General features: G+C 42.0%; 1 protein-coding gene across 1 annotated transcript; it reads left to right on the plus strand.

The window, feature by feature from the left end:
- The first annotated feature begins 126 nt into the window (after positions 1-126).
- tomm70 (translocase of outer mitochondrial membrane 70) lies at positions 127-18397 on the plus strand. Its single transcript, XM_022253660.2, has 11 exons — positions 127-395; positions 2095-2268; positions 6383-6509; positions 7193-7302; positions 7901-8019; positions 8920-9130; positions 10425-10559; positions 11898-12122; positions 12739-12836; positions 13353-13475; positions 14856-18397. The coding sequence occupies exons 1-11, from the start codon at positions 153-155 to the stop codon at positions 15013-15015; spliced, it is 1725 nt and encodes a 574-aa protein (XP_022109352.1). The 5' UTR covers positions 127-152; the 3' UTR covers positions 15016-18397.
- Positions 18398-18421: the final 24 nt, after the last annotated feature.

Genomic DNA, 18421 nt, shown 5'->3' on the forward strand with positions numbered 1-18421 from the left:
GATAAATTAGTTTTGGTTGCGTCTTGAATAAAGATTGGGCATTTGTTTAAATAATTCCCAGCTAGAGGGTACTTTTGTTAAGTTCGCGCAATCTCGCGCGCTTTTAATTTAATTCATGCCATGCACATCGCATATCAAGGTATGCACATCACATGCTCGAGTTCAACATGGCCGACGGTGGGGAAGCTGCCGATGTTGGGAGCTCTTTCCCTAAATCGTGGAAGTTTGCCCTGGCAATTGGAGCTCCAATTGCTATTGGGGTAGCAGTTGGGGCTTTCTACTGGCATAAGAGACGGTCTGATTCGCTGGCAGGTGGCAAAGGTGGAAAAACGGACCCGAAAGCCAAGTCTAAGGACACCGGCAACGAAGCTACGGCGGCAACCACCGATGAACGGGTAATAAATTAAGCGACATGATATGACCGGGTATAGCGTGTCATGTGTGTGTGTTAATGCTGAAGTTTTTGGGTCACTTGGTAAACACCTCAAAGAAGCACAGCTGTGTCTTGTTGTGCACTGCACCAACATGCAAGAGAGTGACCTTGGGCATTTGTGCATATTTGTGCTGTAAAACTAAAGGAGGGTTGATGTACGTACTTAGGGTTGGGCGTGTTGGCGTGGATGGAATTGAGTAAGCATTATATTCGTATTTTCGTGAAATCTTTCTTTTTATTGGTAACTTGGGCAAAAGTTCCATGTACGGACATCGCTTATTTTCCCTTTTACAGTGCTACTGCTAGTAACTAAAAGCCACCAGAAAGTGATAACCATGCCCCAATAATGTTCAGATGTTCATGCCCAATGTCAAATTTTAGTAAAAATTGAATCGTTCACTTACTTAGAAAACACAATCATGCAGACAAGGTTCATAGGGTTTGTGTTCAAGGTGTCCATGGAAGTTCTTTCCGTGCCTTAGGTGAAACAACTCTCATCGCGCAGTGAAACACCTATTTCAAATTCAATGAATTGAATGCTAGCTTCACTGAAATTTCAAAAATTTAAATTGGAAATTAATTATACTGGGCTTATGCTTGGAGAAAAGGTATTCGTAATGCTATAGGATGTTAATAAATGCTGTCCCAGTTTGTCATAAAAACTGCACTTTATCAATCGAATCTTCCCCCTGAAAGCCGTCAAATCTGAATCATGTCTCTTTAAAACTCATGGGCCACATGTGGTTTTTGGACTGTGTAACCAACTATTTGGGGCATAATTCAGAGCTTTAACTTGCCATCCTGCCTCTCTTCACAAAACGATCTGCACATTTGCATACTTTTGCTGTTTACATGATGCATCATACATGTACCCTGCACTTGCGTCATGAACGTCCAGTATCGCCTGGACCATTTGCAAACTGTGTGAACAATGCCCTACCATACTCCCCCGCTTCCAGAAAAAAATGGTTGAGCCAAGAAGCCTTCATGTGGAACTTAACAACTTTTTTGACCATGAGACTGACTGTTTTTTAAACAATCAGAATTTTCACTCACCGTTTCTCATTCTCCACCTGATGACGATCACATTTAAGCTAAATTCCCTTTTCGTCGCCATGTTGATTTTAGCGCCCTACGCAAGTAAGTGAACAAAGCTTGAGGGGAACAAATTGTCTACAACAATAACAATCGCGAGCGTCCATTCGCCAAACGTTACACGACGTTGTCATGAATTTGTTCCCCTCTGTTAAATCTTCTGAGCTTGTGCACATGAAACATGAGAAAGGTTTATTATACCATACACTTTGTGTGCATCACACTGCGCATGAATCTGGCCATTGCCCGAGCTAGCTCCGCCTGTTGGTTCAACCAATTTGGGTGGGCAGGGGAGAGATGCCACATTGCAGTGCTTAGTACTCTAAAATTGCCAATGTATAAATACATTAATTACTCGCTGGTCGAGCCACTTGTACATTTCCAAGAAATCACTCTTATTTTGAATGAATATTCATAATCTCTCAACTGTGAAAACCGAAGATTGCATGAAATTTACTTTAAATTAGAAGATTCTAAAAATCTGTTCATCTCATCAAGGCTGATCAAGGTGGTATAAATTCTATGTTGTATCATATTCTATTATTATATTATTTTACCTTCAACAGACAGCGGAAGAGAAAGCTCAAGCAAGTAAGAACAAAGGCAACAAGTATTTCAAAGCAGGACGCTATGAGCAAGCCATTGCCTGCTACAACGAGGCCATTGAGCTGGTCCCGGAAGATAAAGTCAAGGACTTGTCCACCTTCTATCAGAACAGAGCAGCGGCACATGAGCAGTTGGTAAGGACAAGATGTAGCTGAAGATTTACATTTACATGGGTCATTCAATGAGGTTGGGGCACAATTTGTAACAGTGTCAATTGTTAAATGGGTTCCATGAAAATGAACAGCTATTTCCCTGCATGTGGTTTCCAAATTGACATTGTTATACATCTTGCAAGGCTGAATACAGTGGTGTGTGTTATTTTCACAGAGTAAATGACCTACTCTACAGGTCATGACAGGTGGTAAAAGTTACCAATGTAACAAGGACACCGTCACAAATTGTGCGCTAACCTCATGGAATGACCCACATAACTTTTCTCTGGGATTTAGCAAATTTCACACTAACCTTTCCTCCTAAATTCTGCAGGCTGTCTAAACTTCAGGTTTAACCACTTGCTACTGGGTGCTTTTTTTAACCCTTATATACGCTGCCGCATATACGCATATTTTCATTTTTCAAAAATCTTCAAAAATTCATATCTTTTTTTCTGAATGCCTAAACCCCATAAAATGAGTGTCCCGTGGTGAGTCTAGCCCTCACAAGCAACTTCCATTGACCCTTCGGTTTTGCAGCCACGCCGCCCACTCTGTATACAGCTCCCATTGTGTAGTGTTACATTAGGGCTTGTTTGTTCCGGGCCTTGTTCCAGCGCGTTGCTATACTGCCGTGTTGCTATGCAGAGCGATTGACGGTCAAGACCTCAGCGTGTAATATGCGGTGAGTGAATGGGAAGCTGTGCACGTGCACTGGGCTTTGTCAACTTTTCAATGAGTGCGGGCAATTACGGACAAATGAATTCATGCTGTAAAAAAAGGGGTCTCAAGGTGTGGGTTTTTCGTGGCGCTGCTGCATATAACTTTTGCTATTTTTTGAAGCTATTAGGGTTTTTTCTGTTATATATTTTCCCATCTACCAAACTTATATCTCCCCCAAACCACTCTCATATTTTATCTCCCAACTTGTTCATTTTCCCTCCCACAGTGTAAGTTTTAGTTCAAAATGGATATTTCCCTTCCCAAACTTTATTTCTCCAACAATTTCAAGTAAAATCATAGAAATACACACACAGACAAATATTTGGAGAGAGCTTCTTTTTCTCTTATTTTCTTCTTGTCATTTCTCTCGTGTTTTCTTTTCATTTCTCATTGAAATAGTTGAACTCATAAACATAGTAAAATAAATTTCCACTCTGTCTAATGAAATAAAAAGCAAAACTCGTAAAAAAAAAAGGCAAGAATGAGCAAACTCCTAACACCTGTGCAAGGAATGAAAAGGATGAAAATACAACATCCTCAAAGCAGTACTTTCCAGAAACTTTGTCTTTTTTGTCATTTTTTTCAAAGGTTGAAAACATGACCACCTAGTAAAACCATTACAAGGCAATGTGCCACTTTTTCAAGAGATGAAAATACAACATCCTCAAAGCAGTACTTTCCAGAAACTTTGTCTTTTTTGTCATTTTTTTCAAAGGTTGAAACTATGACAACTCCTAAAACCACCAGTAAATGACATATTGTTTTACACCAGATAGGTGGGGCATCAAGTCATGAAAAACACAAAATATAATGTCCTGAAAATGTCCATGAAAGTAAATGTTCAAAGTGTCAATTAGTGGACAGTATGGTACTCCTTGAAGCAGGGGGCGACGCAGAGGGGCTGGTGGCACGTGTCGCACTCGAAGTGTGTCTTCTTTCGCCGATCACGGGAAGCGCAGAGGACACACTGCCGGTAGCGGAAGCCGCCATAGCTGGTCCTCTCAAAATCTACGGGGAAGTGTCGGCTGACGAAGCGGGAGTTGGTGACTGGTGGAGTATCGTGCTGAGGGCGGTACTCGGGCAAGGGCTCGTCGAACAGCAGCTCATGGACAAGACCCAAGCGGTAGTCGAGGAAGGAGAGGCGGTGACCAATGGCCAGGTACACGGCGTAGCTGTTCACCAGCGTCAAGGCGAGCAGGTAGAAGAAGAGCTTCTTGTACCACTTGAGGGACTTACGAGTTGCTCAATGATTTGCTGCTAGTTGGTCGCTCTTGTCAACGCCCCCCATCAGGGCGTTGTATTCGATGACACAGGTCGGTTTCTGCTTTTCTTGCCCTGTCCTGTCTTGCTTGCCGTTGCCACGGATGTCTGCCGTATGCATGGTGGAGAGCATACGGATGTTGCGCTTGTCTCGCCACACCATGGCCAGGAGAGAACCGCTGGCTCCCAGGTCGGCCGACCGGAAAGCTGTTTCGCCCCGCTTCAGCTTGACGGACTGCAGGTGTTTCAGCATCCCTTTTCTGTTCGCCATGACGGTACTGACGATGTTGAACTTCTGGTTGTGAAGTCGTCGAAACAAATCGGGACTGCTGAAGGCCCAGTCGAGGGCAAGGTTGTAGCCCTTGCCGCTTAAGTCGTTTACCAGGTCCATTACCACTTGTGTAGTTGCTGGGAGGTCTCCTTTACTTTGGCCGGTGTAGATTTTGAAGTTGTAGGAGTACCCAGCGGCACTCCCAGTGCTCTGGCACAAATTTTACATCTTGATGCCGAAGCGGGCCCTCTTTCTGGGGTTGTAGGTAGCAAAGCAGATTCGCCCCGTAAAACTTCAACAGGAAGTCGTCGACGGAAATGTCCCGTCGAGGAACGTAGACAGTGGCAAACTTCTGAGCAAGATGGTCGACGACTGGGCACACTTTGAAGAGGCGGTCGGTGCAGTCATCTGGCATGGTGGTGTTATCGTTGAAGTGCAGGGACTGCAGGATGGCAAGGAAGCGATCTCAGGGCATGACGGACGGGAATAGGCTCATCTTCAGTAGTGGGTGGGTGGACCAGAAGCTATGAAGGGTGGGGTGCTTCGCAATGCCCGTCATTATGCAAAGGCCCAGAAAGGCCTTCAGTTCTCTAGTGTTCAGATCAGTCTATGATCGCATGTGCGCCGATGTCGTAGCAGGCCTCTGCACGGCATACCGGTTGGTCTCTTGCACTGTCTTGTAGAGAACGTCGTCAAAAAACAGTTCAAAGGCTTCACTGCAGGTCGAGCTGCGATGCAGGTGGGGATCGACGGCACCACCATTACCGGTGAAGCCGTACTTCAGCAGTGTACTGTCTTCATCTGTCCACCGGAATGGTGCGGCACTGCTGCTGGTCGACGTGGCGGTCTGTGTGCGGGACTGTCTCTTGCACTTGGCATATACCGCCAAGGGTACATCACTGTCAATTTCTGTACTTGACTGTACTTGAGCAGGTGACGGCGGTGATAAAGAAGACGAAGAACCTTCGTCTGAACTCAGATAAAACTCGCTTTCACTGGAAGAACTGGACTCTCCAGATATAACTTCAGCCATGTTGTCTGTGCTCTGATAACACTATACTCAATATAAACACATGTAGCCACTGCATGGCGATTTTATTCTCAAGCAGCAAGGGCCGAGCCCAGTCAACGTGGCAAGGGCCAGCAGCGCCCGGGCCGGGTCATTCATGGGGCACAGGTGCATAATGAGCCCGCACAGCCTGCGCTTTGTCTTCAGTGCAGTGCAGTGATAATCCACTACGAGCGCCTGGCAGCGCGAACAAATGCGCTCTGCACAAACAATACACGGATTACCTCCGCTAATGTCAGAGCTCTGCGCTGAAAGAATACGGGGATTGATTGGCAGAGCCCGGCAGCTCTCAGCAGCTCGGAATTTTATTACAGGCTCTTACAAGTTCGGTCACCCTGGCTATAAAATAAAGTCCCAATTCTCTGGCCCCAGCAACCCATCATTGCCTTGGACCAATTTATTTACCTCCAATGATGGCCTAAACTTTTTAACTGACAGCACCAAACCTTTGAAGAAACGCCCAGCCATTTTTTTTTTTTTTAGTAAAGTTCCGATTTCTGAGACCCCGGCCAAGAATATAAGGCCTATGCCTCCGGTACCGGAGCCCCCGGCTGGAAGTGGTTAATAAAACAATTGATGTTTTCACCTAATGAGGCATCCTGCATTACCAGATGATACCCAAAAGAATTGTTTTCTGAGTGTCAATTTAAGAATTTGTTGGAAACTGGTAATGTTTACTTCAGGAGTGTTGTTCCAGAGTCAGGTTTCCAAGCAGAGAACCTATTTATTTTTAAATGCACTGCCATGATTACTTCTTGTCTTTTTTCTTACAGAAAAATTATGCACAGGTTGTGGCTGATTGCACCAAGGCTTTGGAGTTGAACTCACGCTACGTCAAAGCACTATTCAGACGAGCTAAATCTTTTGAGAACATGAACCAAAAAATGAAGTGTTTAGAAGGTGAGTAGACTCCCCCATGGCTTCTCTGTCCCTTCTCCTTCCATGCCTTCCCCACCCCGTTAACACCACCATGGTTCATGCACAAGTTGCTCTTTGTAATATTCTCACTAATAACACACACAGTCCTGACTTGCAGGCATACAAATATTTACGTGGATTTCTGTAATTAAGGAATTTGCCTGCCATGAGCTGCCTGCTTGGCACCCTCAACAAACCCCGCATGAAACCAATAGCTTGGCTATTAGACCATTTTAGTGTCATATATTTAACACAGCTCCATTTTCCCAGAGCTGCTTACATGTACTTCACTGTCACACCCATATCTAGAGGTCAGGATGTCTTGGGTACGAATAGTGTGGGGCATAACCTGTTACATGTGCATGTATAGCCCATACATAAAGGCCCAAAACATGTATCAAACGTTATTATTTTATAATTTAAATATCAAAGAATATATTAGAAGTTAAAAACAAAAATGTGGCTAATAGAATTGAACAAAAATAGCCTTTTATCGTTGCCACTGGTACCAAATATTTCTTGCTTGGCTCAAAAAATGTGCCCAGCTGGGGTTTGTGCTTAAAGATTCTGTACAATAGATCAGAAATGTTGATTTTTGCTGTTATAATTTGGATGTTCTTTTCTCAAGTTGAGAGATGACGTGGCAGCATTTTCTTGGCTTTTAGATGCAACTGCAGTATGTATTTTGGAGAACTTCTCACATCAACAGAGCATGATGCTGGCTGACAAGATGCTGAAAGAGTTAGGCAAAGAGAAAGCACAGCAACGATACAAGGTACCAGACTGGCTGCCAGTAGCCTTAGACCATGTCCTAACTACTTGGCTGTGACTTGACATTACACATGGCTCATAGACTTGTGTGTAATTTCAAGTCTCAACCAAGTAAGTCAGATACAGCCTCAGGTTTTATAATGAACAATGGAAGCCAAGATAGTAAGGTTTTCAAGGTGACATTTAACGTGAAAAGTTGCTTCTTCAGTATCAGCAATGCATCTTTGTGGTCAGTTGCAAAATAACAGTCTTTTCAGTATTGTATTTTGTTCATTAATGCTTGCCATGAAGCCATCTGTTGGGATTTATGTCATTCATATGAAATCAATAAAAAATTGAAAATTGTAAACATATGTCTGTTGGTTATGATACTGCCACACATTTTTAGGCTGTGATAAAAAAGCAACTTTTTCTGTTTTTCGAAAAATAGCTCAAACAGCTAAGCCCCAAAAGTCTTCAATCCTAAAACTTCCAGAGGATTGAGGTCTGTTATGGTTTGCACGCTGGAAAAATTTGCTTTTGACATGGAGTTTTTGCTTTTTCATATCATTTTGGACAATGAATTGAAACATTTGTCTTTGGAATTGGTTTGTCCATTACAGGAGCGTGTGCCAAGCTTACCCTCCGGTCAGTTCATCCGCTCGTATTTTTCCTCTTTCTCCAATGATGGCATCTCCAAAGCCAACGATGACTATAATGATGAAGGAGCAGGGGATGTTGGGTAAGGTCAAAGATCATTTGTCCAGCTGTTTTGGCTTGGTTTAAATCACTTGGCTGTGGCTTGCAGTAGCACGCAAGTCTATGGGAGAAAGCTGTAGCCTCTAGCCAGTGACTCTCATAGGTGCACATGTTCTTTAAAGCCGCAGCCAGGTAATTTGAACAAGGCTGAATTTGGTGGTTGACAGGTAACACCTTCAGTGGGCTCCGAGCTTAATCAAAAGAGGGCATATTTTCCTAGCAACGGAGGCTGTTTTGGTAGTGACTGCACGTTGCTGGTTCAGGAAGGACTATGACATGCAACATTGCAGTCGCATCACTACCAACAAGATGAACACTGCCTACCAACATGGCTCTTTCCAACCGATGAGTGGGTGCTTTTGCTTTTAGCATATAGAAGCAAAAGTTGGAAAAAAACTCATTCAATTTTGAAACAGGTCCTCAGACTTTGAAAAGATCCACACCTTTACTCTAAAAGCAGTATTGAATGAATTCTCTTTGTAGGAAGTTGAGTTGGAATCCATGTCTTCCACAATCTTGAGTGACCCATACCCAACTTTTTTTTAATTTGGCATGTATGTAAAGAGATATTTCAAAAATTTTCGTATTTCAATGAAGTTTCAATTTGTTCCAACATAAGGTTTTGTTGTACTTAGTATTTCTTGCTCATGGCCTCTTCACATATCAGTCTGAGTGCATTCCGCACGTCAGTGGGAGAAGTCTACATTTTGCCTGACCCGTCTAACAAAGAAAATTTTGTGAGAATTGTTTGTTTGATTTTCATAAAATTGATGTCAATCTGACATCACTGAGGAAAAGTCTGAAGGCACTGAAACGAAATGAAAACTCTCGTCAGTCTGTAAATTTAGGATTGAATTTGACGTTATTTTTCTATCATCCACAGAATGAATGGTTACCGCAAGGCTCATCAACTCTTCACCAGTGGTGACTACGGTGGGGTGATCGAAGCCTGTGATGAAGAAATAAATAGTAGCGGTGACAGATTGGCTGAAGCTCTCCTCATGAGGGCGACATTCTACCTCCTGATGGGGCAAGCAGCTGAGGCCAAACCTGATCTGGATCGACTCATCGAAATGACAGAGAGCAGTGAAACAGTGAGTCAAAAGAGAAAGAAATGAGTAAATAAACCATCAGGACAATGTGAACTTGGTAATACACCCTGGAATTTCATTCTGTGATTTACCATTTGTTTTGGGAGGTATGGAAGTTAACCACTTCCTGCCAGGGATTCCGGATCTGGACACTGTGCTTTATACGCGTGGCCCGGGTCTCCGAACTTGGACAAAGGGAACAGGGCTTTGTAACAAAAAACCGTACTCGGAACAAAAGACCAGGCTGTTGGGCATTACCGACATTTTTTCACTCTCAAAAGTGGAGATAATCCAGCCCTGTTTTGAAACAGTAGACCACTGTTTGGGGCATTTAGAGCGAGCGGATTGCCATCGGGGACAAAAGCGCTCTACCACCGCAGCGATGAGCCACACAGCACCGCTGCATGCTAATCTGGCCCTTATTGAAAAGAGGTCAGCAGCGCACTGAGACAGGTTCCTGAACAAACGAAAGTTACGTAACACTGCACAATCTGGGCTCTTTTTACAAGGCTGCAGGCCTGGCTGAAATACTCAGGCGTCAATAGATTTTGTCTGTCAGGCTAGAGTGGACACCACACAGTCCTTCACGTGTTTGTAAGTGTCCAGTAAATGAAGGCAGGAAGTTTTAAAGAATTTTAGAAAACAGAAAAAATGATAACTATACCAGACCAGCATCATCAACATTGATAACTGCCAAAACTCTTGCTTAAGTATAACTCTAGACCAGAAATCCTAGCCGCTGAAAGTTGTTTGTTGAATGTGATTTGTTCCTTTTGTGGGCTTACAACTACAAAAAAAAATTCTTTTACTTGACCCTAGCCTTCCCAAATTCTCCAAATCTACTTTACATTTAGTGGGAGATTCTAAAGGATTGAGGCTGTCTGGCAAACGTGGCTAATGTCAAAGATTGGATTGTATCAAGGTCACAGGACCATTTGTTGTTTATACTCAGCCATGCTTCAATTTAGGCCTAGATTTTACTGGAGGCCATCCCTACTGCTCCAGCATATCATTTGATCTGCTTGAAGATTCTAACAGAAATTGCTGGAAGATTGAAGGATTGAAGCTGTATCCTAATCGTAGAAGTCTTCAAAAACTCTGAACCGTATTAACAGCTAGGTTCGAGTTCCTCGCTGGCTTTTGCATTTGTTGTATTTCTACTTTTTGCTGTGTTTTGGTTTAAAAAAGGGAGTTTATTAATAAAGTTAATTTGGCTTAGTTATTCTGAGAAAAGAAGTCACCCGATTGCTGTCGCTGTATTATAACTTCTGCACAAACGTTCTTTCCTTTGATGTAGCTGCGTGCCAACGCTTTGATCAAGCGTGGCAGCATGCACATGCAGGAGGGTAATTCCAGCGATGCCATGAATGACTTTGCTACTGCCGTCAGGATCGATCCTGATAATGCTGACATCTACCACCACCGAGGACAGGTAAAAGCGGATGCTAGTGGCTTTATGCATGAATTAACCACTTCCTGCCGGGTGACCCGTTTTCAAGCACATAGGCTTTATATGCAGGACCGGGGAGCCCGCAACTGGGACAAAAGAGTTGGGCCTTGTAACAAAAGACTGTGCTCAGCACAAAAGACTGAGCTGCTGGGCATTACTGACATTTTTTTGCTCTCAATAGTGGAGAAAATCCAGCCTGGTTTTGAAATAGTTTATTACGGTTTGAGGCATTTAGAGTGAGTGGATTACCACCTGGGACAAAAGCTCTCTACCACCACAGTGATGAGCCACACAGCACCGCTGCGCACTAATCTGGCCCCTATTGAAAAGAGGTCAGCAGTGCATTGTGCCGGTTTTGGAAACAAAAGAATCTTACGTAACACCGCACAATCTGGGTTCTTTTTCCAAGGCTGCAGGCCTGGCTGAAATATGCAGGAGTCAATGAAGGTCACCTGTCAGCTTTATAGAGTAGTGCCCAAAGAGTCCTTCATGTGGGTATAAACGGCCATTAAATCAAACCATGAATTTTTGAAAAATTTTGAAAATGGAAAATCTTGAAAAGGACCCGGCACCTTGTCTGGCTCAAGAAAAATCCACCCGGCAGCAAGCGGTTTAAGGAGGGTGCTTTGTCTCCTATCAACAAGCACAAAGCAAATGCAAAGACACATGAGGAACCTAGACACAACAATTGTACCCTTGTGTTTCTGTGGGCAAGTATGCTGTGTGATCAGGCTACCTGTAATTATGCCTTAAGGAATGACCTTGTGTTCTTGCACATTCAAACCTCACTAAAGATAAACATTTGGGCCATTAAGTTATTCCATGTTTGCTTCATTTCCCTCACAGTTGTGAAAACAATTGTTTCTTGATCTTGAAGCAGGGCTGAGTCTAAGCACTCACCATTTATCACTTGCTGTTGACTTTGCCTGGTGCCCAGGATATATATTTTTCGGAGGTTACCAGGGAAAATCAACCAATCAAGGGTGTTTGAACTTTCCCTTGGCCGTTTCCTATCCATTCCATTATGATTAAATATTTGAAAGAGGAGGTGTGACCAGTTATGAGGGCTTATTGGAGTGATTTATGTTGACCAGCATAACCAGAAGGTTGCATCTGACCTTGTGTCTAGAGCTAGGGCAATGTCTTCACTCATTGCCAACAGGTGGAAACGTGATAGTGACAGACATAGCCATAGCTCTGAAAGCCCATTTCTGATGTGGCTTTGAGGCAGTAGCCAATGCCATGTAAAGATTGCAATGCTAAAAGTTAACCTCTTGATTCATTTCCTATTCAAATGTTATTTCGTTTCCTCTCTGATAGTTGAATCTTCTCTTGGACCGTATCGATGACGCAGCCCAAGACTTTGAGAAATGTAACAAGTTAAATGGCAGCTTTGCCCTTGCACATGCTCAGTACAGCTATGCCAAGTATCGACTGGCTTTAGTTCACCAGAGCCCTATGCAGCTACAGACGGCAATGCAACAATTGGAGAATAGCACCAAGAAATTCCCAGCATGTGCCGAGGCATTTGCACTGTATGCTCAGGTTGGTGGGAAGAGATCTGGGGTAAATGTCAACTCTGGATGAACCCGGAGAGGGGTTAGGTGGTGCGTTTTCCTCGATACCATCACAGCTCTGCACTCTCCTTCACCATACCGAGCCTTCAAGAGCTTTTTGCTGATGTTTTGCAGTTATTTTGATACCAATTTTATGGGAACTGAACCCATTTAGAGGTTCTTCAGACTTTGCAGACGACCTTGTTATAGTTACCTTGCAGAACCAAGATAGTCGGAAATCCTACATCACTAATGTTTGCAATCATGATGACAGTCGACTGAGGTCAAAATGATTGATTGTTATAATAGGAACCTTTTGTTATCAGACATGATCACAACAAAGAACATTGGGAATTAAAGATGTCCTTGTTACAAGCAGAAAGTATGCATGTTGAAGATGCATGGAAAATGTGACTGTGTGAACTCCAAAAGATCAAAACAACAAAACACTTTGTGGGATTGGGTTGAACTTCAACAACTCAAGTTCAAAAATCTGTGTAACACTTTGTGGGATTGGGTTGAACTTCAACAACTCAAGTTCAAAAATCTGTGTAACTCTTGATGCATGTTATGAATGCTGCCCTCTTGTGTTGTTCCTTGTTCAGGCTCAGAGTGACCAGGGGCAGTTTGCTACAGCAGATGAGAACTTTCAGAAAGCGATTGCCCTGGAACCAGACAACCCTACAGCTTATGTACATAGAGGGTGAGTCAGGGACTAGACCGGCAATGACTATCAACCTGAATGTTTATTATGTGGTTATGGCTAGAAATAACACATGCCCCAATGGGAAGCCTTTGGCTAATGGCTGTAGCCATTTCCCATAAATATGTGTAGTACTCCAAGCCACATCCAGTTAATTTGACAGTCTGTACAGTAATAGTGTTTGCAAAGAAAGTCCATACCAGTTCGGTAGGTATGAAATTAACCCATCAATTATGCTCACTGATAACAGAGGTATCTGTTGAATTTTCATTGTGATTTTACACTTTTCCTTCTCTGTTTGTCTGCTGGTTTTGTTTTCGTAGAAGTCTTGGTTGAAGATGGTTTTTAGTTCTTTTACACGTGTTGAACAGAAGACTGCATTTTTACAAAATGGGTTTTGATTAATTGCATAGAAAAAATGTAACAAAATAACATAGGATTGATTACTCACGATTGTCATTAGAGTAGGTCTTAATAAAATTCAGTTTTTGATATTTTAGTTTCCTTCACATTCAGACTTCTCCATCTTAGTTGGAAGAAAGATGCCGAGGGAGCCATCGCTATGATCAAGAAGGCAATGGAAATTGACAGCAAGTGTGACTTTGCTTATGAGACGCTTGGAACTATTGAAGTACAAAGGTTGGTGTTGTGTGTTAGCTCAGGAATGGTGGGAGAAATAGACAAGTATTTCACAAGTACTTCAGTGGTATTTCAGAAGTACTTCGCCAGTATTTCACAAGTACATCACTTGTATTTCACAAGTACTTTGCCGGTATTTCACAAGTACTTCACTGGTATTTCAGAAGTACTTCATTAGTAATTCACAAGTACTTCACTGGTATTTCAGAAGTACTTCACCAGTACTTCACTGGTATTTCAGAAGTACTTCACCAGTACTTCACTGGTATTTCAGAAGTACTTCACCAGTACTTCACTGGTATTTCAGAAGTACTTCACCAGTACTTCACTGGTATTTCAGAAGTACTTCACCAGTACTTCACAAGTACTTCACTGGTATTTCAGAAGTACTTTGCCAGTATTTCACAAGTGCTTCACTGGTATTTCAGAAGTACTTAATTAGTATTTCACAAGTATTTCCCGAGTATATTTCACTCGTCATCACAACTATCACCACCAGTAAATGTACTGCTAAGAGTGAGTGAACAGTAGAGCAGGAATGTCTTTGTTGCAGGTCACATGTCTAGCTTGTAGCTTACATTGAGCCTGTGGTTGCACATGTGAACACTTGTGGTTACTTAGGAAGCAGTTCTGAGTATATATTTCTTAAACCTGATAGAAGGTGACTTGTGACCTAGTACATGTGAAGGACTCCTCCCATAGGTATTTTTACATGTTCTTAAAATGAACACTGATTTTTGAAAATTAGATTATCTTTGAAAAATGCTTCTGAAATGTCTCTCTGGTTGTGATAAGGCTGTTGAAGTTACGTGTATCATGCATCATGGGAACGTTAAGATTGATTTTACATGAAATTGTAAGAACTATCGTAGTTGGAATGTAAACATGGTCTATCCTTAGCCAACATAGCACGTGGTCCATCTAGCCAGTTTCCTTGGCACAAAAGAATGAACCAGTTTGGTATTTGAACAGTGCTGAAGCATATTTAAGGTCATTCGGGTAGTAATACTTGTGATCTTGCCTTTGTTACCATTTGCCAAGTTGCACGTGCTTGGCTCTGGAATGGCCTTGCATTTTTGGATACTGATCTGATTTAGGATATTTCTATCCCCTGGATGGGACGTCGGAAATTCAGGTTGCTCATCAGCTAATGTCAGGATTCATTTATACTTCTTGAAGACTGGACAAAGGCAAGTTTGGGTAAAGCGGCTTGCCCAGGGACACAACCAGGGAATACATCGTGTTCAGATTGAAACAATGCACTATAAACATTCTGCCCATTGGTAATGCACTGTGCGTGGTATTACGCAGACATCTTTAATGACGCTTGATTGTTTTATCAGTGTAAAATATCAAAGTTTATTATATTTTTTTTTTCAGGGGCAACATGGCAGCTGCCAAGGACTACTTTGAGAAGGCCATTGACCTAGCACGCACCGAGATGGAAATGTCCCACCTGTTCTCGCTCAGCGTTGCTGCTGAAGCTCAGCAAAACGTGACAACCAAGTACAACATAACACCGCCCTCTCCAATACTCTAGATCCAGGCGTAAAGCATCAATTGGAAACATTCATCAAGTCAACAAAATTAACATCAGTAGAAACAATGGAATTTCCGTATGTATCACAGCACTGCTTGCATTTAGCTTACGAATATTGAATCGTAACATTTTATTTGTCATCTGGTGAAAATCAGTGGGTAGAAACAGCTCACGCTGTTAGTGTGAAGAAACCTAGACGCCATTTCCATGGCTCTTCTCGGAAGTCCATTTTCTGCTTAGCAAACCTTTACCCATGCTGTCTTCTTGTATTCTGTTCAAAATATTGATGTCCTTGAGTGCATAACCGTTTGCACATATGGAATCCGTTGAAAGTTTATGCCGTTCTGCTATTTTTGACATGTTTTCTGTAACTTTGCTCAGGTTCATCAATATGTGACCTGTCACCACAAAATGAGCTGAAAGTCGGAATTTTGAACAATTGAGATATTGTTATTTTTAAATTAGCAGGAAGAGAACTTTTTGCAATGGAACGTACACGGAACACGTAGGGTCAAAGTATGAGGTGACAGTGTGGCATTATTCTGGCAGTTCTGCATCTTTATTTCTAACATTGTTTCAACATTTCTGACCGGGCACAGATAATGCTATCATCGAAATTGCTGAGAAAATGACATTTTTAAATATCTGATCCTGCTAACAAAATTGGAATTAAACGGAGGGGTTACTATGTCAAAATATAACAAGATGCCAAACTTGACCTCCACTTCAATATTTGGCTGTGAACCCTCCAAACAGGCAAGATCAGAATGCGACTTAACGCTCATTTTGCCGTGGCCGGTCTCCTATGGCCTCTTGTATTTCTTTATGCTGGTATACCAAGATGTGTCTAGAAGTTATGGCTATGGCTGGAATTAACATGCATGTGTGTGGAAGCCAATGGCTAGTTGCCTCCCATAGACTTGCATGGCACTTCTAGCCATAGTCAGTTGACTTGAACATGGTGTTATCTTCAATGCAATTCTCATTGATTGTCTTATCGTACCGATGTGAGGGGAATTTTGATTTGTTATTAATTTTTACGTGTCCTTCAAATATCCACAAACCTTTTGGAAGATTTTGCAGGACTTGGGAAGGTACATCTTAAGTAGACTTTTTATTTTGATGGATTGGAAGATTCATAATCTTGGCCCAAGACTTGATTGAATCATGTTTGCCTAATCTTCAACTGGTCCCTAGCATTGAAACATGGCCCTGGCAAATGTGGCATAAGGAAATGAATGATAGAGGGCGCTCTCATGGAGACAAATCAGATCCATTCTTGGTGTATCCCAGAGACGTCTCCTAGACTGGATTGGTCATCATCAAAACACATGACAACTCGGATGTACATGCACTTCCGACTATTTTTTGGTCTGTTTTGTGCATCTGTGTAAGCGCATTAAAATTTGAAGAGCCGGCAAAAGCGGCTTCTTTGGCTTGTACACCCTGAGTGGATGATGTCTGTGATGAATTTGCTATACCTTTCTGAAAAATGCAGAACATACCTAAACATGCAAAATAGTCTCATCGTGTAATGTTAAATTATTCTTACAGTGACTTGACCATAGGGCTAACGTCTAAAGTGAAGCCTGCTGGGTACATCCATGCTTGTGCGCAAACCTTGGAAAACTCAGAATATTGTATGGCTGTTGGCATATGCGTGTATCTGTATTCTAAAGTACAATGTACCAAAAACCTGAATGCATAAATCCATACAAGAGCATTTTATTTTGCTTGATATAAACAGTGCCAGTTGAACACTGCGGATGAATTAAGCTAAGGCTTTGCGATGCCTCACGCTCAGAGATTTAAACTAAATCCGATATAAGTCATTTGTGTTCATTGTGCTTTTTCCCATTGCATTTATAACAGTTTCATTCAAAAATTGTTCCATCGATTTCATTATGTTTTACAAACACTCAAATGAATTAAAAATGTTTCCAAAAATGGCTTCAAAAACTGAATGACGGGCTAGCTCGCTAGTACATGTAGTTTAATAGACAGAAGCAGCTGTGTGGTTTATGCACGTCCCTTATAATGATGGACTCTCTCATTTCTCCTATTTCTTAAAGGTGAAATACTCTCAGGTCTCTTTAGGTAGGTCTTCCAGGTTTGGCAAGTCGATCGTTGTTCCATTGTCTCGATAGCGCCCTCTAGTGTGGCTCTATCTCAGTTCCCTCAGCAGGTGTATGTAGGCTTGAGAAAATTATGATCCAGTCTTGGGCCGAGACAAGACTCCAAACAATACTGCATTAGGGTAAGAAGTGTTGTTTTGGGGCTGCATATTTAGCTAGAACTTTTTCCAAATTCTTGCTGTCAAAATTTTAATTAGGCATGTCTCTTGTGAGGTTATTTTGTGTGTTTAACCCCTTGATGTAGCTTTTTTTTACCTGAGGACTTTGAGATATGAAATCTCAAAACACTGTAAACATATGCATTCCTCTGCCGGACTTAAATTGCATCTCGGAATCATGCATCAGTGTGAAGAAAAAATGAATGAAAATCTTTAAGTATTTGCTTTTATTTCCCATATTAAATATTAAGCCAATCTTGGGATACAACAAAACAAGCAAGTCTCTTCAGTTAGTCATAAACACATTGAGATTATGAAGTTTCGGTTCATAAAATGTTCTATAAAGTTGGACTTGAACACATCCCTTATGTCAAAGCTGTTGTCGTTTATTAATTTTGACATCAGTTACTCCTAGAAATTCTCTTTACAGCAGCATTTTTCACTTTAAAGATGACAACTCTTCACATTCAAGGAAATAATTTTCCTTTCAACAGAATCTCTGAATCATTTGACCTTCAAAACAGAGTACCCCGCCTTTAATTCATGTATACAAGCTCACTAGGATCACAATAGAATCACTTTCAATGATGTGGACATTGAAAGATTATCTGCACGCTGTATGAACCTGAATTTTTATAACATTGGATGGGTTTGATCCTTTCCCACATAACTTCCGCTTTGTCAAAGTAGCCGACGGCTGTTGGATGTACCTGCAACTATTCCCATGATAACATCCACCATCCTTACTCTTTGAGTTGTAACTAGACGAAAATCCTATCGGACACACACACACATTGCCAACTGGACTCAAAAATTAAACAATACCCAACCTGTTTTGCATCTAGCTTCGGTGAGCTATACCCTTTTGTGGATGTGTATTTAAATTACCCAGGTCAAAGTACCATCAGTTGCCGATACAAACTCCAACATGTGCGCGCAAAATAGCGAACGCTATGCTGGATAGCAGGGCTACATGAAAAAGGATGGATGTGAAAACCAATGTATGTCCTGTTTCGACTAGGATTACGATGAGAACTTTTTCAGAACCGAAAAGCAGTTTCGCCGAAAGTCGAACATTTGTCGCTTCTTGCTTCTCCTTCATACAGCGTAAAA

Source organism: Acanthaster planci, linkage group LG10 (assembly GCF_054643075.1).
Source record: "Acanthaster planci isolate LZ-2023a linkage group LG10, COTS_SCS, whole genome shotgun sequence".
Classification (NCBI taxonomy): Eukaryota; Metazoa; Echinodermata; class Asteroidea; order Valvatida; family Acanthasteridae; genus Acanthaster; species Acanthaster planci.